This window comes from Diceros bicornis, chromosome 7 (genome assembly GCF_020826845.1).
Source record: "Diceros bicornis minor isolate mBicDic1 chromosome 7, mDicBic1.mat.cur, whole genome shotgun sequence".
NCBI lineage: Eukaryota > Metazoa > Chordata > Mammalia > Perissodactyla > Rhinocerotidae > Diceros > Diceros bicornis.
In genome coordinates this window covers 29,835,364-29,859,197 of record NC_080746.1, presented here as the reverse complement: position 1 = coordinate 29,859,197, position 23,834 = coordinate 29,835,364, and the positions used below count along the sequence as shown (strand labels likewise).

At 36.0% G+C, this 23,834-nt stretch overlaps 1 protein-coding gene across 3 annotated transcripts in view; it reads left to right on the top strand.

Annotated features, from left to right (window-relative positions):
• Positions 1-4,517: 4,517 nt before the first annotated feature.
• The window catches only part of GRIA4 (glutamate ionotropic receptor AMPA type subunit 4), a 357,209-nt gene continuing 337,892 nt past the window's right edge, over positions 4,518-23,834 (top strand). For all 3 annotated transcript variants that reach the window (XM_058545312.1, XM_058545313.1, XM_058545315.1), the window contains exons 1-2: positions 4,518-4,747; positions 5,927-6,085. In XM_058545312.1, the coding sequence (XP_058401295.1) occupies positions 4,660-4,747; positions 5,927-6,085 (247 nt within the window). In that variant the 5' untranslated portion in view covers positions 4,518-4,659. The remainder of the gene's footprint in view (positions 4,748-5,926; positions 6,086-23,834) is intronic.

Here is a 23,834-nt window from a genome sequence, read left to right as displayed (position 1 = left end):
CCCTTAGGTAGACCACACTACTTTTCTAAATGTTGTAGATTCTTCCAGTCCACTTTTCAGCTTCCAGACCCCTCAATGCACCTTAAGTTCACTAACTCAGCAGGTTTTAATGAAGACACCATGGTCTCTGAAATCAGACAGACCTGAGTTTTATCCCTACCTCTTGGCTTTAACATTTACTAAGAACATAACTTTGAGCAAGAATTTTAACCTGTACATGAGTTTCCTAATCAGTATAATAATACCTAAAGTTTTCTGTAGGTCAAGTGATATATGTAAGGCCTTAGCACCCTTCCTGGCACATTAGGGAGGATTCATAAACATCAGGAATCTTCCAATGATAGCAGGAATATTGCTTTGTTCTCCTTTATATCTCAAGCACTTAGACGGTGAACACACCTGGCAGGTGCTCAACGTGAAACCATTTGTAGACGAATAATTTGATGAAAAGCCTGCTCCCTAGCAAGCTTGCTCTGCCTCCTAAGTTCCTTTTCCCGTTTAAAGATATTGCCAACCTCTGATTACCGAAGCTTCTTTTTAGAACAGCCAGGTTTCCAACTTGGAGATATTTTTGACCCTAAATATGCGCCACATTCCCCATGACCCCCAACCAAGGGGTGAGTGTAACCTGTCAGTTTTGCCTCAGCAACAACTCTCTTATCTCTCTCATCCTGTCTCTCTTCTACTGTCCTACTCCAGTCCAGTCCCATCTCACCTGATTTTCTGAAACAGCAGTCTGTAAACTAGTCTTGGCTCCTGCCTTTCCTGGTCTACATCACCAAACAACCCCTGACCTCGACTACCAAAAATGTTCCCTTTCTAAAAGTGTCAGACCTGATTATACTATTACTCTGTAAAATATATATACATATTTGATATATATATATCAAACATCTCCCTGACAAATAAGGTTTAATATCCCAAACACTTCATTCAACATGCTCCATTAATGGTCCAACGTGACTTTCTGTTTTCTACCTAGAAAGCTATATCTATCTATCTATAAATATCTCTTCTCATTGAAAAATCTCCACAAAGCCTCCCCTGATATGCTCCATGTGCTGTTTCTCCTCTGCTCCTTGACAGCAATTCATTGATGCTGTGTGATCACATTCTGCCACACTAGGCGAGTGTTTCGCGTACAGGTGGTGGCATGTTCACCTGTGGATTTCCCACAGCATCAAGGCCTTGCTCATAGCAGAACTGCCCAAATGCTGGCTGAATTGACTTCACAGGATCAGATATTTTGGGAATTGAAAGCATGTTAGAAATCTTCTGGTGTGATGCCGTTATTTAATATATTAGTAAAGTTCATTTGTAAAATTGTGAAAATATTCACTTAGAATAATACAAAACCAATAAAATCAAACATATATGTCTGTGGTTTTCTCAGCTAGTAACAATCTTTGGAATTGTTTATACTGATGTGGCAGGATATTTTACCTCTGCCTTTACAAATGCTCCAAAGAGAGGCTCAAATAATTGTTTTCTGTATGTAAATTCACACTTGGGATAATAGGAGGTATATCATAGTCGTATTTACAAAATGCTTCAGAGGACCAGACACTCAGGATTAAAAGCACAGGCATTGGCTCTACCGTTTTCAGCCACATTTTGATTCTTCACTCTTTCGTCTTTGCATTGCTTATGATTATTTCTGTTATTTATGAATGCACACCATCTGCCCCAGCCTCCACTTGTCGTTCTTCCTAACCAACTCCAAAACTCTTTCCCTTTTGATGCATCTTAAAGACATGTATGATATAAGACTATATATCTACAGATACAGAGGTAGAGATAGAGATATCATACAGAGAAAGATAATTTAAATTCATAAAGTAAATGAATATTTTCATTAACTGGAAAAATATAAATTCAAAAAACCAGATTACTATCTTGGAAAAATACAGTCATGTCATCTGTGGTCATAGTAGCCAAGGTGTCATCATGATGGGTAGATGAAAAACAAAACTTGTCCTGCATCTATATTGATGGTGGCATTACATCGTATGAAAGCTCAAATCTTTCAATTTTGAGAAGAATAGAAGTTAATAATTGCCTCTGTGCACCAGCCAGAGCTTCACTCGTTGCCCAACTAGGTGATGAGTTTAATGATTTGGTGGGTTTTGAAATTGTAATATAACTTATATGCAATTTGAATTTTATGTGGCCTATTTTATTACCTTCTTATAAGAGAAACAGAATGATATTTACAGCCTTGGTTTTTACACTGACAGAAAAGACAAAAAGGAAAACATTTCAAATCCCACTTGACTTGCAAGACTAAAGCCTTATAAACTGAAATGACAAATGTATGATTTGTGTAATCCTATTATTCACAATTAGGTTGTTTTTTGTCATAACAATCTGGGGTGAAATGTAACAGGAAAGTAGATAAATAAAAAAAGAGATGTGACTTTAAAAGCAAAATTCAGAACTTAAAAAAGCACTCTGCAGAGAAGCACTCGAGTTTGAGCAGAGATTATTAAATGTCATCTACAAACTACAAATACAGGTAATTGGTGATATGTAACAAAAGGGGACTTAAAGAAGTAAGGGTCGTACATATATCAAAATAAGTCTTTACCACCGGGGCCTCTTGTAAGAATTCCACATTAATCAATCCATTCTCCTCTTTTCCCAAATATTACATCAGATAAACGTAGACACTGCTGTAGTCTTTTGTAAAATGTAATAGGAGACACTACTTTAGGTTCCTTAATCTTGAAGGAGAATCTCTCCCTCCAATGATTCCTTGGAAACTTGGCTCGAACTGATGCGACCCAACTTTCCAGGCTCTAAAATGATACAATCCAACCAATGGCACCCAAAGAACTATGAAGATTTAAAACACTTTCTTGCAGTTTAATGGAATTGTATGTACTGTCTAGATTAGAAGACCTCAAGCCATACAGAAGAATCAGAAACCTGTCATTTACTACTACCACAGTCACTCTCCGGGTGTGGTACAGACTCTGTCCATCACAGCCAGGTGAAAGGGAGTCTTAAAGGTGACCCTGGCAAAGAAGTGATACCACAGCTCTAAAACTTTCTAGGATAATTCATTTTCTCCTACCGGGTCAAAACAACTACTGACATCATCGATGCAGTGCTTAAGTCTTCCTGGAGTGACATGGAATAAAGTGAGTATTCCAGACCTCAGCTAAGAACAGATGTGCATGAAAAATACCCCATTTTTCTATTAGACACGTGTCCGCTGCCCCAACCACTGTCCTTCCCATCCTCTTCCATCAGCCCCTGAATGTGCCGGATCTACTCCTGACGTGGGCCACAGCATAGAGAAAAAGCGTCCTCCTGAACAGGCCGCTGTACAGAAAGTTGTCTTTAATTACTTTTACCACTTTATACTTCACACAGTTCTTATTCCTAATTCTGCTTCATGCCTTTCAAAGAACATATTAGAGGCCCCATTCGGTTTTCATTTCTCAGTCTCTTCCCCATCCTCTTCATGACCCTAAACTTTGTTATTTAAATTAATCTTTTCTTCCCTCCTCTCTTTCCTAGGATGTTTCAACTTCCCTGGGTCTCTTCCCCAGCCTTACCCCTTCCCATTCTTTCCTCCTCCAGCCTCTTAGACCTGCCCGGAGCTGCCCGTTGCCCCTTTTTCTCTTCCTCTCCCTCCCTGAGCCCCTTCACCTCATCCATTCCCGTCTCAGGCTCTCCACATTCCCAGGCTGTTTGCTGGTGAGAAATCTTTGCTGCAGCGAGGACCGAAGTCCCCGGCGCGCAGCCCAGTGGCAGAAGAGGGCGAGGCTGAGAGGGAAGGCGAGGGCTGGAGGGGAGGGAGGCAGCCGATCCTCCCCGCGAGCCTGCAAGAATGCGGCAGGGGGCCGGGGGCCTGGGAGGTACTAACTCCCGGAGCCCCTGATCCGCGCTTGCAGACCTGGCCCGCGGGCCAATTTCCTGCCAAGTGCCGCGGAGAAGCAGAGGCGCCTGGAAAGCAAAGAGAGGGGCGCTGGGGGTGCCCATCCCCAGAGTAGGTCCGTCTGCGAACGGGGGAAGAATAGAGGAAGGAGTCAGTGAGTGGTGAGAAGAAGGAAAAAACCTGTCTCCAGACTGGCTCGGGAGCGTCGGAGAGACTGGGGCGCTCCGGTGAGCGCCCTAGAGGTGAAGATTGCCGAGCGGTGGGCGAGGGGTGTGCGCAGCGAGTGCTGCACGCTCGGAGAGGGAACGCGAGGACGGCAGCGATGCTCCGAGCTGGCGCAGGCTTGGGGGGGATGTCAGCGGGTGCGAGCTGGGGAGCGCGTGCGGTGGCCGCGGCGCCAGTGTTTGTGTGTATGTGAGAAAGCGAGGGGCGAGCGCGAGAGCAAGTGAGGCAAAGACAGAGCGCATGTCTCATCCCTGCCAGCAGCCACTAGACGCTCCACCACCATCTTTTGCATGTGCAACATTTGCAGCCGGACAGAAAGCCTCTCCCAGGGCTATGGAGACTGCGGGAAAAATCTGGCAGCTCGCGATGGATTGCTAAAAGGAAACAGTGATAATCATAAACCACCCAAACCTCTCTCCTTTTTTCTTTTTTTTTTTTTTTTGATTGTTTTTAATTTTAGCGCCATCGTCTTCAATGCCTCTCTGAACAGCCTTTAGGAAGAGTGTGAGAGAAAGAGAGAGCGCGCGCCAGGGAGAGGAGAAAAGAAGATGAGGATTATTTGCAGACAGATTGTCTTGTTGTTTTCTGGATTTTGGGGACTCGCCATGGGAGCCTTTCCGAGCAGCGTGCAAATAGGTAAGGTTTGCTCGGGTGGGGTGTGCATGTGGGTGGCTGTAGCAGATAGCCGAAAGTGAGTTAAATGAGTTGCTCATAAGCAATTCAGGGGAACCTTCGGCGGCTCCCTTCCCCTCTGCTTCTTTCTTCCTTTCTCCCCTTTACAAAAAGAATGCCTCTTTGGTGCAGGTTCAGTTGGAATATACACAGAACTGCCCACCCATCCGTCCTCAGCCCATACTCCCGTTTCTACCTTTGGCTCAAGTCTCTTAAGTAGGATTGGAATAAGTTGGAAAAAACCTCCGTGGGGTTTGATTACATTTTACGTGATATTTCTTTTCATCCCCTTCTCTAGAGCATGAAGGGATGTCGAGTTTGTTTTTAAAAAAATACACTTCTTCCCTTGCTGGACGCCGCAGCTTGCTCGCTATTACAGAAAGACGCTTTGGGCAAAAAAGCGTTTGCACTCGCACCCCCCTGCCTTTGCTAGCTACCCGTTAACCGATTACAAAGTTAGCTCCGTTTCCTGGAACCTTCTCTCCTTTTGTTTTATTTTCCTCTTGAATCTTTTGCCTTTATTCCTCTGTCTCTACTCTATTTCCAGGGACCCTATCCATCCTTGCCTTTTCTTGCTGTTCTCCTCTCCTCTCTTTTAATGGGACGCAGCTATTGAATTTCTTCCAGCTAAGCCCAGCCTCAACACTGCATCATTTCTCGTGGACTGTGCACACAACGGAGCTAATTAGACTGAGTCCACGAGCTGCAGAAAATCAAAGTTCGTTTCTCCTTTCCGATTTCCCTCTTCCCTGCGTGTTACCACATCCCTGCGTGTCTGTATTTTAACGCAAATCCTCTTTTCTGTTCATCTGCTGCATCTTAGAGAGAAATGCCCCCAAGCTGGCTGATGTAGCAGTATGCTGGGAATCATGGGGAGGGCAAGAGAGAGAAAGGAAAACACACTAAATGGTCTCAGAGGTCATTGTGATCGTGACGAATTGGGACAGGAAAAAGCTGAGCTGTCCTGAAGACTGAAATACTAAGCATGCACCTTAGGGACAAAGGGCAGTCTCCCAAGATGTGGCAGGGATAGCTTCTTAATTGTATGTGCTGGTGAATGGCAGTGGATTTGACAGCGCTTGGGGTGGGTATAATATTTACAAGAGCAAACACTGAATGTGCTTTTCCTGCTGTTTTTAATAGGTGGTCTCTTCATCCGAAACACAGATCAGGAATACACTGCTTTTCGATTGGCAATTTTTCTTCATAACACCAGCCCCAATGCGTCGGAAGCTCCTTTTAATTTGGTACCTCATGTGGACAACATTGAGACAGCCAACAGTTTTGCTGTAACAAATGCTTGTAAGTAAAACATAAGTTGTGGATAAATTAGAAGAGAATTAAAATGAGGCAATAGAGTCTCTTCCTCTTTATTATTATTATTATTTAATTTCTTTTAGAAAGAAATTCAAGATTCCCACAGTTGGCTGCTTCCAGAGCAAATCAGAGTTAAAAACAAGATTTGATCTCAGGGATATTCAGCTCGTCTGCCTTTCTTTTTCTTTTTTTCCTCCCTCCCTCCTTCCTTTCTTGCTTCCTTCCTTCTTTCCTTCCTTCCTTCCCTCCTTCCTTCCTTTTTTTTTTCATTTCTGATTGGACAATTCAAGTTAATTTCTCCCTTAACATTTCAGTGTTATTCTTGTCACTTGAATGTCAAGTTAGTGAAAATTTTACTCAATCTAGTTTTTTGTTCTGTTCCTTTGGTTTTTCTTATTTGCTTTTCACTTGAGTAAGCATATGTCTTGCTTTTAAAGAAGAGACACGCTGTCTTACACTGGTGAAGGCAAGGGAAGCTTTGCTAACAATGAGAGAGGCGAGCTGTGGGGTGGAGGATATATATTCAAGGCGGTTGGTTGACGCGGCAGATGATTTGGTGATGTCACTTGAGGCTGCCCTGCTCTTATATTCTGGGTTGTAAATGTCTCTTACTATCACGTAATGCATATATCCTGTGGATATAACTCTGTGAATCCTTACCTTGGTGCCAAATCGCTTTAGTTTCCCATCCACCTGAATTCACAAACCAATCCAGCTGGATCTATTATCCCACACAATGAAACTAAATGGGTGACCTCACCGAATGCCTTAATGAAACAGTTGTACAGTGCTCCCCCACCAAAATACTGTCTAACTTAATGTAAAAAAATACAATCAACTATGTATTAATTTAAAACTCTCTAAGATATGATCAGTCCATATAGCATTATATTGCATTTTTACTCTGGAAGGAAATATGTGTTTCAAATATCTCCTCAGCTTTACATGTTAATTTACTACTCCTCTAAATTTATGTGTTAAGATAATGGTTATAGATTATGTAATGCATATATGAATAGTTTTTATATAAAATTTTACACAAGGGTAATAAAGTGTTCAGTCTGAATTTAGAGTGTTTTTATTATACCGAGTTGATATATTTTAATTTTAAAAGTCCTCTTTCTCAGTACAAGAAAGTGTACTGAACAAACAAGTGAAATTGAAAACAAAGAGTTTTAATGTTTACAGGATACCTGTTTCATTAATTTAAATATTTTAATTCATATTTATTTGCCATAAATTCATCGAACAGATAACATGATCACTTTTCCATAATTTTTGACATCCAACTGTTACTTTATTTTAGATTTTTGTTTCATAAGAAGCTCAAAGTATTTGACATTTTTGTAAACTGCCACAATTGTACTTTTTTGCAGGAATGCTGTAGTTCCTATGAGCACTACTTAATTTAAAAAATCATTTGTTGTATTTAGTGATAAAATCAATATTACTTCATAACAGGAGGGAGTTATTTTTAAGTAGAAATGCGTATAATTTAAAGCTGGGTTTGTGGATAGTCATTTTCACAAATTTTATGTTATTAGTTTTGTCTTCCAAGTTTTGAAAGGGATGTCAACATTTCAAATAGTTCTAAATATAAAGTATTTTCCTTAGAACGTGAATTTTTCTTATGTCTCTCCTGAGACTCTATCAACAAAAACATTAGTTTAGAAATAATTTATGATCCAAATATATGTGAAGGTATTTTGTCAACAGTGAGTTACTATTTAAATATTAATTTTTATTATTAAATTTTGACTTTCTTTAAAGTGGTAGATATATTAGTTTTATTTTGCTTTGCTTTTATAAATTAAGTTCTTAAGTATTCTAAAGTTTGTATTATGACTTCCAGTAATATAAACTATAAAGTGCTAATACTTTCTTCCTCCATATCATTTATTAATCTCATTCAGGATAATTTTAACTAGTATTATTTTATTTATGCAATGAAAATATTGTATAAAATAAAGTGTTTCTGGTAAAGTCCTGTAAACATGAGAAATTGATAAGAAGCTGCACACAGAATGAAAAAGTAGAGAAAAGTATAAAATATATGCTATTCTTTATTTAATATGTTAGGATTGAGAAAATTGAAACTAAGTAAATTTTATCTGCTTATTTTGAATCCAAGTGTAACACGATGTTAATAATATAATATTTTTCCATAAATTGACTTTATGTATATGTTTAAAATATTCTTTGAAAACATAATTTATAAATAAGGAAAAAACATTTTCTAGTGAAGAAGAGGACATTTTTTTGACAAATGAGTATACCAAGTGTCCTTAAGGCAAATCTAGGCAGAATTGGGGAAAAATCAATTGTGAGAGAGCATAGGTCAGGTGATTGGTGTTTGTTGAATGGACTGACGGAGAGCATATACACGCGTGATTTTCCAGTCTAATTAAAGGTGAAACGTAAGCAGTAAGTATGAGACAACCTCATATATCAAGCTCTGTGCCTCTGCGTACAAAAGGATAAAATAGTATTCTGGAGAATTAACATGGAACTTATTTCTCGCAGTGATACAGACTGGATTCTTAAATTTTTCATGTTGGATGAAATATAAAGATATAATAAGTGACTGGCTAGGTTTATTTTAATTGTGGTTTTCCTGCCCTGAATCCTTGTAAAACTGCAGGATCTAGTTTGTCTGTGAATAAGATACATTAAACAGGATATGTTTATTCTATGGAATGTATACTCAAAGACAAAAAAGGCATGTCCAAGAATAAAGAGTATGGTCATCTATTGGACAGATATAATTTAATGCTGATTCTTCTGCCTCAAAATTAACTTAGCACTTTAAGATACTTTAAGCAATCTAAACATTCTGTCTATAGAGTTTGTATACTACACAAGTCTAAACCTGATTAACTCAAATTTATCACTTTTGGTATAAATGCCAAATTCTGGGGGGGTGGGGGGGTGGGAATAATTTTGGCTTATAGTTTTATTTTATTTTCAACAATATTTGTGTAAGATTAAATTAAAATATTGTTTTCCTTTTTGAACTATTCACATTGTTGAAAATCACACTTTTCTCAATATAAAGCTGAAATTATAAGAAATACAGATAATATAAAATTATGACCTATTTTAATGACAAAACATATAAGTGTAATAAATAGCCCAAGTATTCAAATTTCAAAGTGTAATTAAAGGTATACATTCTTTGTTGTAATCTATCCAAAATGTGAGGTAGAGTAAAATGGATATTTTAAAATTAATTCAGTATGGGCAATGTTCTTTAATAAAATATCATACTGTTGACCCAAAATAGCTATCTTTGCAAACAAGCATGCTAGTGTAATTAGATATATCCTTTGCAAAACATTTGAGACAACCTGAAAGCAAGCCATTTTTTAATAATTTTTTCAATAGTTAATGAATAGAGATATTTTGGTTTGGAGGATGGTGTATATTAAATTTGACCAGAAATAGTAACCAAAATTCTAAAGTAGTCTATCACCAAGTTTTCTAAAAGGTAAAAATACCTAACACGTTGAAATTATCAGTTTAGTCTAGTTACACTATAAATCCTCTAAAAGAATCCGTCCTTTAATGAGGCAATCCCTTTACAATATAATCCACAAATATTCAGTTTCTGAAATGACTCTTAAATTTCAGACAAGCAAGAGGAAATCTATAATAAAATAGATCAGGTACTTATGTATTGTAACTTTGGTGAAATAATAAAAGAATTTCATGGAATATTTCCAATATTTTTAACTTAGAAAGGAAGGAAAGGTTGTTTAGTATTTTTTTTAATAATGTGTTTATCTTACTCTCCTTTTCTGTCTAAAATCTGTCTATTCAGTGGTTTAAAAGATGATGCATTGGAAAGTTGTAACAGTTACAAATAGATGGATATTAGATCCTAGTAACTATGAATAAGTTGTTCTATTTTGAGTTGAATATTAGTTCTATTTGTGTCTGGTTTACTTGGCAACTCTATCCAAGATGAGTGCTTCTTGTAAAGTAGGATGGTATGTAAAATATACTTGCTTAGTTAATCTAAATACATTGAAATGTGACACTGTATCCAGTAGGCTCTGCAAGCATTTCCACTTATATAGTAGGTACTTAATAAAAACTTGTTGAATTTAAGAGTATTAAATAATATAATTTTTTGACTTTAATTCAACAATGTTTAAATACCGTACTTTTTCCCTTTCAGGGACATGAAGGTCTAAAAAGACAATCTAAGAGTTTACAATGGGCTAATATAATAATCTTAAACATGCTAAATATAAAATTCTGGTGGTTTGATCTGCAAAATTGTTAGTAGAGATACTTTAGAATTAAATACTGTTTGGTTTTTGATTATTTTTAGGAAAATGAGAGACGTGACTCTACTGTGACTGTCATTAGGTTTCCTTATTTTAAATCAATCACAAGATTCTGTGTTGATTTGAAATAATTCTTTAGTTTTATAGTATTCTTTCTCTCTTCCTCTTAATTCTCCAACATGAAATTAATGACAAAGATGAGTCATATTCCTGTGGTTTGTCCCTTAAATGACAGGATGATACATAATTTGCATTGATGTATTTCAGAATTGTCACAGGATTAAGCTTTTACAAAAGTATTAGAAAAACTCCTTAAACTTTTTTAATCTAAATTCTTCTAAGTGTTTATTTCCCAAAGAGGAAATATGTATATATTGTAGGTATGTATTAACATTGGGAAATATGTATATATCTTATTTATAGAATTTTATTTTTGTTCAGAAATTTAAAATGATGAATAAATAAAATATACCTTATAATTTAAGACAACACATAGTTTTTAAATTGATTTCATATACATGATTTTGTTTGACCTCAAGCTATTCTCAGAATGAGACAGTCTGAGAAGATAGTCGTTATTTTATAGTTAAGCCAACTTTGGCTCAAAGAAGCCATTTAACTTGCCAAAGACCATGTAGCTAATAAGCTTCAGAGCCAGGGTTGAACCCAGGTCTTCTAACTACTATCCTAATACTTTTACAGGAGACTATAGGGTATGAAAAATACATCTGTATTGAGATTACTTGAATTAAGACAGAAAAAAGAATTGTCATTTATCTTATCTTCTAGTTTAATTGCAACATTTTGAAGAAAATAGGACAAGGCATTTCTGGGCAACTTACTCATTAATCATATGACAGTGAGTGATATAGCAAAGACTGAAGTCATATTACGTAATGAATTCATCCATTCATTCACTAGATTAGACAATGAATATGTCCATTTATTCATTAACAGATTTATCAAAAGCAACTGTATTTAAGACACTATGCTAGAAATGAGGATACAAAAACTTATCAGAGTGGTTGCTGCCATCAAGGAGCTGATAGTCCAATGGGAAAGATAGATAAGTCAGTTATTACAGCAAGATAAAGTGCTGTGACAGAGAAACACAGTACTGTGACAGAGACAGACACGGGAAGGATAGTAACACCAAACTTGGCATGGCTTCCTGGGGGAAGATGTCGCCTGATCTGGGTTTGAAGGCTCTAACTGAGTCTTTTGAAAAAGAGGGAGAAGGAAGACATGGCTTGCCAAAGGAACAGTACATGACAAGGCACCAAGGTGTGGGAGAGCCAGGTGTGATTGAGCCACTGAATATGGTTTAGTCCAGCTGTAGTATTGAGTGTGAGGGGCAGGAGAGGGGGGCTGAGGAGTGAAGCTTTGTAGCTCTTCTAAGGAGACTCTTCTGAATAAAAATAAAATAAAAAAGAGGACCCATAAATGATTTAAACACAATAGCAACATGATCGGATTTATATTTTACAAAGAACAGGCTGGTTGCAAGAAGGAGAATGAATTGGAAGGAGACAAAATGGGGGAAAAAAAGACCAGTTAGTTGAGTCTTGAAGTAATACAATTTAGAATGATAAATGCTTATGTAAAAGTAGAAGCGCTGAGGAGAGGGAAAAGCACAGAGATCCGAGAATACAGAACTGTTAACAGAACTTGGTGATGGATTGGATGTGTGAGTGGGAGGGTGGAGAGGAAGTATGGTAGGAATTAAAGATGATTTCTCCTGTTTCTAGCCCAGACAAATGCCTTAGATAGTGGTACCAATGACTAGGAAGGGACACACAGGAGAAGGAGCAGATTTGAGTGGGGAAGGTAAGTTTAGTGTGAATGTACTGATTTTGAGGTGTTTAGAGACATTCAAATGGAGATATGCAGTAGAGAGTTGGGCATGTGTATCTGGAGCGCTTGGGCTTCAGTCTGAACTGAAGACAGACATTTGGTCATGGTTGAAGCTATAGACATGGGTGAGATCACCCAGAGAGAGCAAGAGCAGTGAAAAGACGGCTGAGAACAAAATCCCAGGAAATAGCAGTACTGGAGGGACAGGGAGAGGAAAGGAGACTAAGGAAAATGTGTCAGAGTGTTCAGAGGAAAATAAGGAAAGAGTAACTTCATGGGAGCCAAGAGGTGGGGGAATTTCAAGTAAATAGTGATCAACCTTGTCAAAGGCTTCAGAATTTAAATAATGAATTGCAAGGATAATTCTAACATCTTTAACATCACTCTTTCCTTCTCTTCTTTTTAGAGTGCTCTTTTGTATTTTGACCAGGAAAAAAAATCAGCTTTTATTAACCCCACATAGATTCTATTAATACATACTCTTTTGTATATAATGGCCTAGAATATTCTTATCTTTTATTTAGAGGTAGGGAGAATCTTCTCTGGACTTTTGAACCACATGGGCTTAAATTTGCAGCCCGATAGTGGGTAAGTTACTGAACGCTTCTGAGCCTCAGTTTCTTCTTCCGTTAACAAAGGAAAATAACACCTACCATACATGAGTCTTATGAATTAGAAAAGTGTTTGAAAAATATTCAACATATAATTAGAATTCAATTAGGTTTAGTTTTATTACATCTTCTGTGTCATATGGAGCATTTATTCCTGAGCCAATCGTAACGTCTCAAGAGTTAAATTTTCTGTTTATATGTTGAAAAAGCAATTTATGTTTTGAATAAATATATTTTGTTGATATTTCATAGGAATTTTTTGACCTCTCACTGAATTGTTAATTTTAATTTACATACACAAGTCTAAATTCTTATTTGTCAAAATTATTTCTAAGTCCTAAGAGAGGGTAACTTTGTCTGGGATCTATGGACCATTCAGAGAGAGGATTGGTTCATTGATGGATTAGAAGTCAATGAATTCTTCTAATTATATGCAAGATTGTGTGTTCTTGAGCATGATGTGTGTGTGTGTGTGTATGTGTGTGTTTCCAGAGAGACAATCTAAACCTATGAATAGCTTCTCAATAAATTCCAATCACAAAAAAAAAGACCCAGTACCACAGCCCTAAAGGAGCTGTACATAAATTAGATAAACGGCACATCACTCCCTGCCTTCATCATTTGAGAAGCCAATTGGGTGTCATCCTTGAAACTAACCAGGAATTTTTCCATAAAATCTATCTCTGCAAGCTTCTTCCTTGACGTAGAAGATAATCAGTGTGTCCTGGCTGGAAAATGCTTGGCTTGATCCTCTGCCTTCCAAACTGTCATCCTAATATTTTTATTCCTTATCTTACTATCAAAAGTTCTACATATTCCACATTAGCTCCTTCTACTTTTATCACGATTTACCTTTTCCCTTACCATCACCACTCCTGGAACAGTGTCCTTGAAAGTCATCAGTGACGTGCAAATTAGTGAATCCATTTGTTGTTCCTTAGTTCTCATTGTCTCTTGATAGTTTGCAGGATTTGACATTGCTGACAACTCCCTGTTCTTGGAAACTCATTCCTCCACTGATAATAATAATAATAGCTACTAAAATGGGGCACTATGTGTCAAGGGTCTTGTGTTAGTTATCTCAATTTTTACACAATTCTAAGAAGCAGGCATTATTATTATTATTATCATTTGATATGTGGATAAACCGAAGATTTATAATTAAGAAGATTTGCCTAACCATAAAGTATCCAGGGTATCAGATCCTAAAGTCAGTTCTGCCTGTCATTCATACTACAGTATCTTGGTTAGTAAATCCACAAGATATCCATCACTCCGTGTGACAATAGCTAGATAACTCTTAATTTAAATAGAAAGATGTGTTTCTCAAAGCTGTCTCTTTACCTGAACAACTTTCATTTACCCCAGCAAATATCTATAGCATATTACATCGGACATCGATTCTTCTGTGTGATTTGTCATGCAGTACAGAAATTCAAGAATTCTAAACAATGACACCGCCATTACTTTCTATTGCCAAATTCATGTCATAAATACCACCATGTGTTAAAATGACTAAATGACTCTTTTAAATGTTATGCAAACAGTGTTGGATACTTCATTAGTTGGCCAACCCATATATATTTTTTTATAGAAATGTTATTTGATTTCAGAATAACTACAGCTATTCGAAACATATTTTTCTGAGTGTTTTACTTTAGGATTTGCTTGGCTGTCAGGCATTTTTTTTCAAGTTTTCTTTCACATGTTTTTAGATTCCAAATAAACATAGTGATGGTTGTCTTAAAGAGCGTCACCCTAAGTCAAAATTGATCCAGTCTTCTAAGCATCATCACTTGCCGTTGACTTAATAAAACTACTGGTGTCATCAATAAAAAGTTAAATGTTATCTTAGAAATAAAAGGTAAAAAAAATTGAGATTTAATGCTTTCTTTGAATAAGCCACTGTATTTCTCCAGATACAGCAAAAATTATACCATAAGCTATAATTAGTGTTTTCTTAATTTTGTTGCTTATATACTTGTTCTAAAATGAGCAGTTTTTCATCAGTAACTTGAAATGTATTATGCCCTGTGTTCTTTCCATTTTTCATATTTTTATCTTTATCTTAAAACAAACATAAACTTGTGAAAACTTCAAATAATTCAGAAATCTTAAAAAGTCAAAATATTCTGTAATCCCACCAATTAGAGATAATCACGGTAAAAGTGGTCTATAGATCTTTCCAGACTTCTTTTTTATCTGTAAAAACTTAGATAAAGAGCACTATAAATATCAGATGCTAATATATATCTAGATATAAAAGTATTTAATAAAAATATCACTCTACACCCATATTTTATTAATGGTTTATTTCATTTATCATAAAAGGTTTACTGTCAGTATATGAGTTATCTCATTTTCTTCTCCTCCTACATAATATGTTATTGTGCAAAGTTGCTATGATAAATGTACTCAAGCCCTCTGGATCAACATTTAGTTTGTTTCCACATTTTGATATTACAAACAAAATAGCAGTAAAACTATTTGTGTACCTGTATGAATATTCCGGTAGCATTAATTCCTGGAAACAAAATTACTATATCAAATAACGTACATTTTTGCTTTTAATGGATATTGTCAATTTCTTCTCCTCAAAAACAAAATGTTATTTAGATTTACAACCACCAGGATGTGAGAATATTGTTTTTCTGTGACCTGCTAAGGCTAGCCATTATCAGTCTCTTGAATCTTCACTTGTCCTGATGGGTGAAAATGACATCTAATTACTGCTTTAATTTGCATATTTTTGATTAATAGGCTAAGAATATTTTCCTGTATTTATAAGATCTGTGTACTTCTTTCGTTGTTAGTTGTTTGTTCTTTTCCTTTGCCGATGTTTTCTTCTTTATTTGTGGGAGAGTTTTATATATAATAGAAATTAACCCTTTGCCATCTATGTTGCAGATTATTTTTCCACTGTGCCTTTGGCTTATAGCTTCACTTGTGATATCCTATGCTATACAGATACTTTAAATTTTTATATAATTAAATCTGTGTCATTTTTTTTTACGGCTTCTGGATTTTGTGTTATGCTTATAAAGGTATTCCTATCCTTTAAATTATAAAAATACTAGCACACATTTTTTCTAGTAACTTTATGGTTTTAAATTTTATATGTATAACACTAATTCTTTTGGAATTTACTTTCTTATGTGTGTTAAGAATTGATATTTATTTTTTTCCCATACTGTTTATTTTGAAAAAGCTATTCTTTTACAAGTGCTTTGAATTGCTACATTTGTGCAAAACTCCTGCCCTTTCTTGACTGAATTTGAGCTTGGGCAGAAATTCTGCATGTTATCTCTTCCAAAATTCTCTTCTCTACTGTTTTTCACCTACCTACCCTTTCCTCACAATCCCTAGTGGTCATACTGCTGGTTTTGATATTTTTATCATCTGCTTTCTATTACTTCTTAGGTTTTGGGTTGTTTTTTTTTTTTTCCTGATTGCCACTCACCCTCTGACCAAGTCCTCTTGCTTCTATCTCCAATGTACATCACAAATATTTTCATCTTTCTCCATTTCTGTCTCACCATTCTAGTCCAAGTCAATGGTACTTTTCTAATAACTTCATAATCTCCTGCTTCTACACATTACTTCTCTCCATCCACTTTACATACTGGAGCCAAGGGTGCCCCTCTGAATTAATAAGTCAAAGACTGTCTCTTTCCTACTTAAAGCCTTCAATGGCTTTTCATCCTCTTAGAACAAAATTCCAGCTCTTTAACATGGTCCTGCATGATCTGACTCTTGACTACGTCTTTGCTTTGTTCACTGTGCTGGAGTCTGTTCAGTCTTCTTTTTGGTTCCTAAACATGCTTTAACCTTTTCTTTTCTCTATGCCTTTGTACTTGCCATTCCCGTTTTTGGAATCTTCCAATCCAGTTCTTTGCTCGACTAGCTTTTTCTAAACCTTCAGGACTCAGGTCAAATGTCACTACCTCAGAGAAACCTTCCTGGCCAACCTCTCTAGAGTAAGCCCTTCCACTCCCAAACTCCAATTACTCTATATTGCATTACCAACCTTACAATTATCTTTGCTTTTATCACAATCTAATTATTATTTTCATTTGTTTACTTATTTGTCATCTATATTCCCCACTAGAATATAAACTCCCGGAACTAAGAGCGTTATCTGCCTTGTTAAACAATGTATTCTTATAATCTTGCACACTAGTGAGAATCAGTAAATATCTTTGGATAAATGAATGAGCAATATGTGATGAGTTTTCTCTTCACTCGTCTTTGAGGTATCCTTAGGATAGCTAAGACCTTGCATGTGTTATCTTAGAAAGAATCAAGCAGTTAATATGAAGACAACTGAGGTAGTGGATCCAACATAAATGTTATGTATTTTCCTTATCTTAAGCATTTTTTCCCTCATTTGTTTCCATTAGATTCAATTTATGGGATGGGCTAAGTAAGAAGGAAAATAAATTCTATAAGAGAAGAAGGTGGGACTATTAATACAAAGTGATGCACATCGTACTGGCCAGATAGCACTTCAATAAATTTAAATCTGGTAGAAGAGAACTTCTAGGTGCTTATAACATGTGATGTCTGCGGACAAAAGAACTAGAAAGTGCTGATACAATCTACTTTCAAAGTAGGAGAAAACCCATTTGGGAAGCCCAGGTGAACCAGTAAGCACACTCAGGAGAATCCCATCTGTTCAGACACTCACCGCTCCCTTAGCACTTCTTAAAGTTCCTGAACTAGAAGACTTGTGAAAAGGGGAGGTTGGAGTCAAATATACGGTGTTATTCCTGTCGGTTCTTCATTATCTACATTGCACCTTCTATAGTAAATTTTACAACAGTTTGTTAGTTTCTATAACCCTTCATCCCTTCCTCATTTGAAATTAGCTTATCCTTGGTTAATTTCTTAATTTTCAACTATGTATACAGTCTTACCTAGGCAAGTTTGAAAGGCATTTCAGGGGCCAACACGGTGGCTTAGTGGTTAAGTTCACGCGCTCTGCTTCGGCTGCCCAGCGTTCGCAGATTTGATCCTGGACGCAAACTCACACACTACTTGTCAAGCCATGCTGTGGCGGTGTCCCATATAAAGTAGAGGAAGATGAGCATGGAAGGTAGCCCAGGGCCAGTCTTCCTCAGCAAAAAGAGGATTGGCACTGGATGTTAGCTCAGGGCTAATCTTCCTCACAAAAAAAAAAAAAAAGACATTTCACCACTGTTCTGCTCCAAAGATTTAGAATCAAGAGAAAGATAATTTTTCCTCCTGAAAAATATGTATGTTTCCTCCTTTCTTAATGGAAAACTCATAAGTCAAAATGTTCTTTTTTTTGCTCTGACAACCAGGAAGCTCAATTCCATGTTTACTATTCAGTAACAACATTATTTCCCATGTTAAACATTTTGCTTTGTTTTTGTATACTAGATTTTTCTGAAATAGTATATATAATATAAATATTATCTATGATATAAATGTTATATTTTACATAAATATACCTCATAAAACTATGCACATCATTTTTGGAAAGAAGCACAGAGGTTACGGTAGCTATAAACAAAAATGTCTAAATGATATCTCATTCAACACGGATGGTGGTCAGCTTTTGCTTGACCAGTCAAATTTCCTGTTTAGTAGGCTCTATATTTTATATATGCCTTAGAAGATGATAGATAGATAGATAGATAGATAGATAGATAGATAGATGATAGATAGATAGATATCTGTCAACTCCATTAGACTGTGAGTTCCTTAAGGACACGAATAATACCTTATTAGTTCCTCTATTCTGAGGGCCTATCACAGTGCCTGGAACATTTATGTTCCATACTCAATAAATGTTTGCTGACTGATTGTGAGATGAGAAAAAGGAAGGAAGAAACTCATTTTTTAGTTGTATATTTATAATAACTAATTCTTAACAGAATCGAATAAGACAAAACAAATTAACTTCTTTTCTATATGACTCAGACCTTCCACATTTTTGAAAATATGTCAGAGTCCCCTTTGTACTTTCCCAAGCTAAATAACATTTCTTCATACGACATAGTTTCTGAAACCTTTAACATCCCAGTTCTGGCATTCTGAATATCCTCTGGATTTATCATAATTTCATTAAAATATATTGACTTGAATAAACACCCATACTCCTGTCATGATCTGTCCAGTGCTGAACTCCACATTTTTGAAACTCATCAGCATGATCTGACATGATCTGTCCAGGTAAGAATATTAATTCCAATTATTTAGGCATTATACTCATAAAGTGTAACCTAAGATTATTTGGGTTTTAATTAGTCAATTACATCACTCTTTGTTCATGTTAAATTTGTGGTCAATCAAAACTTAACACTTTGCTCTTTTTTCCCACGTGAATTGCTACAAGTCAACCTCTCCATAGAGCATTTTTAAAAATTTGAAATAAAAGATTTTACATGTACACTCAAATTTCAACTTGTTTGGAAACATAAAGACCATCTTGAATCTGAATTCAGTTAGCTATAAACAATTTTAAATTCTATGTGATTCTTTACTATGTGGTTATCCATATTAATGATTAAAATTAAGAACAGGTTGGGATACAGGATAGATATAGGATGACGCTAGGTATGTATGGTCAGTTAAATGTGAACTCTCCTAAAATAATTTATTTGATCAAATTTCTCCATATTGTCCCTAAAGATTGTCATTTCACTGCTCTTGTCTGGTTTTTTACCATTAAAACAAACACAAAGACTATCAAATCTTGGGATAATATCTCATGCAACTATATTGAGTAAAAGATAACACGAGTGTAGGCACGCACGCACACACCCTTCATTCAGATTGAAAAGAATGGACAAAAGATACATAGCAGGTAATTCACATTGGAATAAATAAATCTAGTAAACAAACTATAAAATATATTTAACTAATCAGAGAAAATCAAATTAAAATGAGACATAGTTTTACATAATAAATTAGTTAATTTTGATGGTAAAGATAAAGAGAATTTCAGATCACTTAAGGTGGCTGGGACATTTAAAATTGATACAATGCTTTTAAAAATCAATTTGTCATAATTTATCAAAAGCCACTAAAAATTGTGAATCATTTGAACTCATGAATATAGGAAAAAATATAGGAAAATCCCTAGACATGAAAATGTTCATTAAAGCATTACTTAGCAATAGTTAGCTGGGGAATGGTTAAATTAATTAAGATCCAGCCAGACTGTTTAACAAAGAATGTCAACTGTGAGAGTCCTCTGTCTGACTTGTGCCGACAGTTCTGAGTTCAAGAACTCTTTTCTATGTATATAGAGACTATTTATATGTTTTTTTCTTTCCTTATATTATTTTGTTTTGTTTTCTTGCAGAAGGGCCAGTGTTATGATAGGAAAAGAAAGTGTTCTAGTCATATGTGAAAAAGGATGTCCTCAAAATATAATAATGATTTATGGAGTTGATAGAGGTAATTGGATGACTTTTTAAAAGCATCAGTTGTTTAGAGGAACATAGATCTTCCCCACCAGTCCTGCTGATAGACAGGTAAAGACAGGTGCATTGTTTGTCCACAAGTTAGCATACCTCAAGGTTCTGTGCAGATATTTGGAAATTCTAGTCTATGAACGATATGGGAATTCACTGTAGTTGATTTTGCTCCAACCTCTTCCCTATTTCCTTCCCCAAACCTCTCATCCTTCCAAACACAGAAAGTGTAGGGGGAAGATTCAGAAATTAGTTGATAATCCACTGGGGTCCTAAAAGATCCCTGAGATTTTGCCATGCTGCGAAGAGAGATAAAAATATTCCAGGCAAACAAAAGAGCATCATAGGAAAAAGTGTAAAGGTGTATGGACAACTTTGGGCAGCAGTAGTGTTGCAGGAAAATGGAGGGCCGAGATGGGGGTTGGGGGACTGTAGAGTGGAAGGTTGAGGGGGAAGATGCAGACAACACTGCAGAGGTGGGAAAGAACCTTGCAAACTGCCTTATAGGCTGGATAGGATTTTGTTTTTTTTCTGGGGCAGTAGACAGCAAGAATAATTTTAAGCAGTTTATAACATAATTATATTTGTGTTTTAGAAAGAATTCTAGCACCACCGTTCATCATTCATGTATATAGCAAAACGTAGTTCCTTTCCCATACCAAATACACTAAGAAACCATTTCCTAGACAAGAAATGCTATTTTGCCACTTCAGTTGCTGTTTGTAGAACCCATTATTGTGTGTAATTCTGCTCACTATTTTCCATCGAGAACTGTTACTTCCAGCAAAAAACACTCAGTTTATCATCTCAACCACGTATCTTCAGACTGCAAACCAGATCTTTTATGATAGCAGGTTGGAGAAGAGCAGGTATTAGTGGGAGGAAAAAAAATGAACAAACGAGCATCATTTAGAACATGTGTAAAGGCAATTACATTTCCTTACAGATTAGTATAGATGCTTATGGAACACATATTCCATTCCTGATTAAATTTTAGACTATCTTCCCCTTTTTTTGGTTATTGCTCTTGATAGAATTAGTTATTTAATTTAGTGGCACAAATAAGAATCTATACTAAAATTGTGACTTACAACTCAATCACATATTATAAAGTAGTAAGAACTTATTTTAAAAAAAATGAGTTGAACAATTTTAAGACCAGAATAGTAATTAGTGCAATGACCACTAAATATGTATATATACATATAAATGCATGCATACATGTGTGTATATATGTATATATGCACACACGCACATACACACACACAACTTACCAAGAGAAAAAGTACAATGAGTCAATAGCATATATAATTTTCAAGATATGGTTTTGCCTTGCCTTCAAAATAGTGAATTATGAACTTTCATGTGCATACTTTTGCCCAATACTACTTATAAATTTATTTATTTTTGGAAAATAAAAATACATATATATTTCAGAATAACATAATAACTTCTTCTGTTATGTATATATCTATCTATATATAGCATATACATCAGAATCTGTATATGCATGTATTATAAATATATGCCTTTAGCATTTGGTTCTTGTTGTTTTCACAAAATTTGGTAATGATTATACGTTATGAAAACATTAGTGACTGTGAAAATAAGCCTCATTATACAGTAGTGATAAAATCACAGATTAGAAACCAAGTGTGAATATTTTATTGAGAGAGAACTCTTGCTAAAACGGTATTTTATTTTCAAAAGAGCAGTGTCTTCACCTCTCTTGCACTTTTTATTTTATTTTATTTCAAAGGGAATTTTCCATTTACTGACAAAAATGCTCTATTGCTTTAAAATCATTAGACTGAAACAGATGTGCTATTTGGCAGATTAGTATATGGATGATAAACACTATGATTGAGAGACTGTTAACATATGGGAAATATGTAAGGTAGAATGGTGAGTGGAAAAAAAAGTAGGCCATCTTTTGATTCCAATTTCACAAGAAGCATAATATATAGAAAAGATTGAAAGAGATCATACCAAAATGTTAGTAGTGATTACTTTTCTTTAGTGTTATTACGCAGAATTTCTATTTTTAATTTAAATATTTCTGAATTTTTTACGTTTACAAAAAGTGTATATTTATACTTTTTTTTGATTAACAGTGTCTAAATAAAAGAAAATGTAGTGATCTTACCACTAAATATTGAGTTTGTCTTCCTCTGTTCAAATGGAACAGATAACCGAGAGAGATCTTTAGACGTTTTAGCCAGTCTCAGGTCTTGTTGTCAGAATATCGTGTCCACTTAGCAGTTGCTGTGTTTGATCTCTTTGCTTACACACTTTCATTATTTCAAAATGAAAATATCAACTTTAATTAATTAATTAAAACTATTAAATTAAGTCATTCTATTTACTTACCACAGCTCATTTAAAAAAGCCACGAGGGGGGCCGACCCAGGGGCATAGTGATTAAGTTCCGTTGCTCTACTTCAGCAGCCCAGGGTTTGTGGTTCAGATCCCGAACGCAGACTTACACACCACTCATCAAGCCATGCTGTGGCAGCATCCCATATACAGAAATAGAGGAAGACTGGCACAGATGTTAGTTCAGGGCCAATCTTCCTCACCAAAAAAAAAAAAAAAGCCAAGAGAACAATTAATGATTACAGGCATTTTTCATTGCCAGTTGAAATATATAACTTGCCAAGTCTTATGGCATATTATTTTCAATTCTGTAGAAAGGACTGTAGGTGCACGAGTGAGCTGATTGCTCTTGGATATCCGGTCACCTTCTCTGGGTAGTCTTTTCTGACCACTCTAGGCTGGTTTAGGCTCCACTTTGTTGTGATCCCATGGCACCTTGAGCTTACCTTGCTATACTATGTTATTAATTAGTTGAACATTCCCCCTCTGGAATGTGAGCTCCTGGATGACCAGGATGCCATTGTATTTGTGAACGAATCCTTAGTGCTTGGCTCATGGCACAATGCCTGGCATACAATAGCACTAAGTTAATATCTACTGAGAGTGTGAACATAAGAACAGAGGGATTTGGGAATTGATGGTTAGATATCAGTGTTTTAATTCAATTTTTTGAGCATCCAATTAAGGAATTGTGGCTGATTCTGTGTTAGTGACTGTTGGGACTATAAAACAAATGAAAAACAATTCTTCATGGACTTCTCCATATGAGTAGATGTCTGGTGAAGGATTGTAAAGATTATTACTCATTAAAACACATTGTGTTCTGGATTTAGAGGCTAAGAGTGCTGTAATGAGAGTCTCCAAGTGAGAAAGCACAGTCATACAGGTTGTCTTCCACCCTCTCTCCGAGTTCCTATGTCTCATGGGTATTGTTTCACTTGAACTATTGATACTGCCAGGATGGCTGCCCATGGACAGCGATATCACAGCTCTCCATTTAAAATTCTGATCCAAGCATCCACAGTTGCTTCTCATTTCTACCCCCAACCCTCTTTATTACAAAGCACCTAGACCCACTAAAATCCTCTCGCTTTACCCAGTTTCAAAGACAATTTTTGTGCGTCTACTGTGCCAAGCAATATTCCACTCTGCGGAC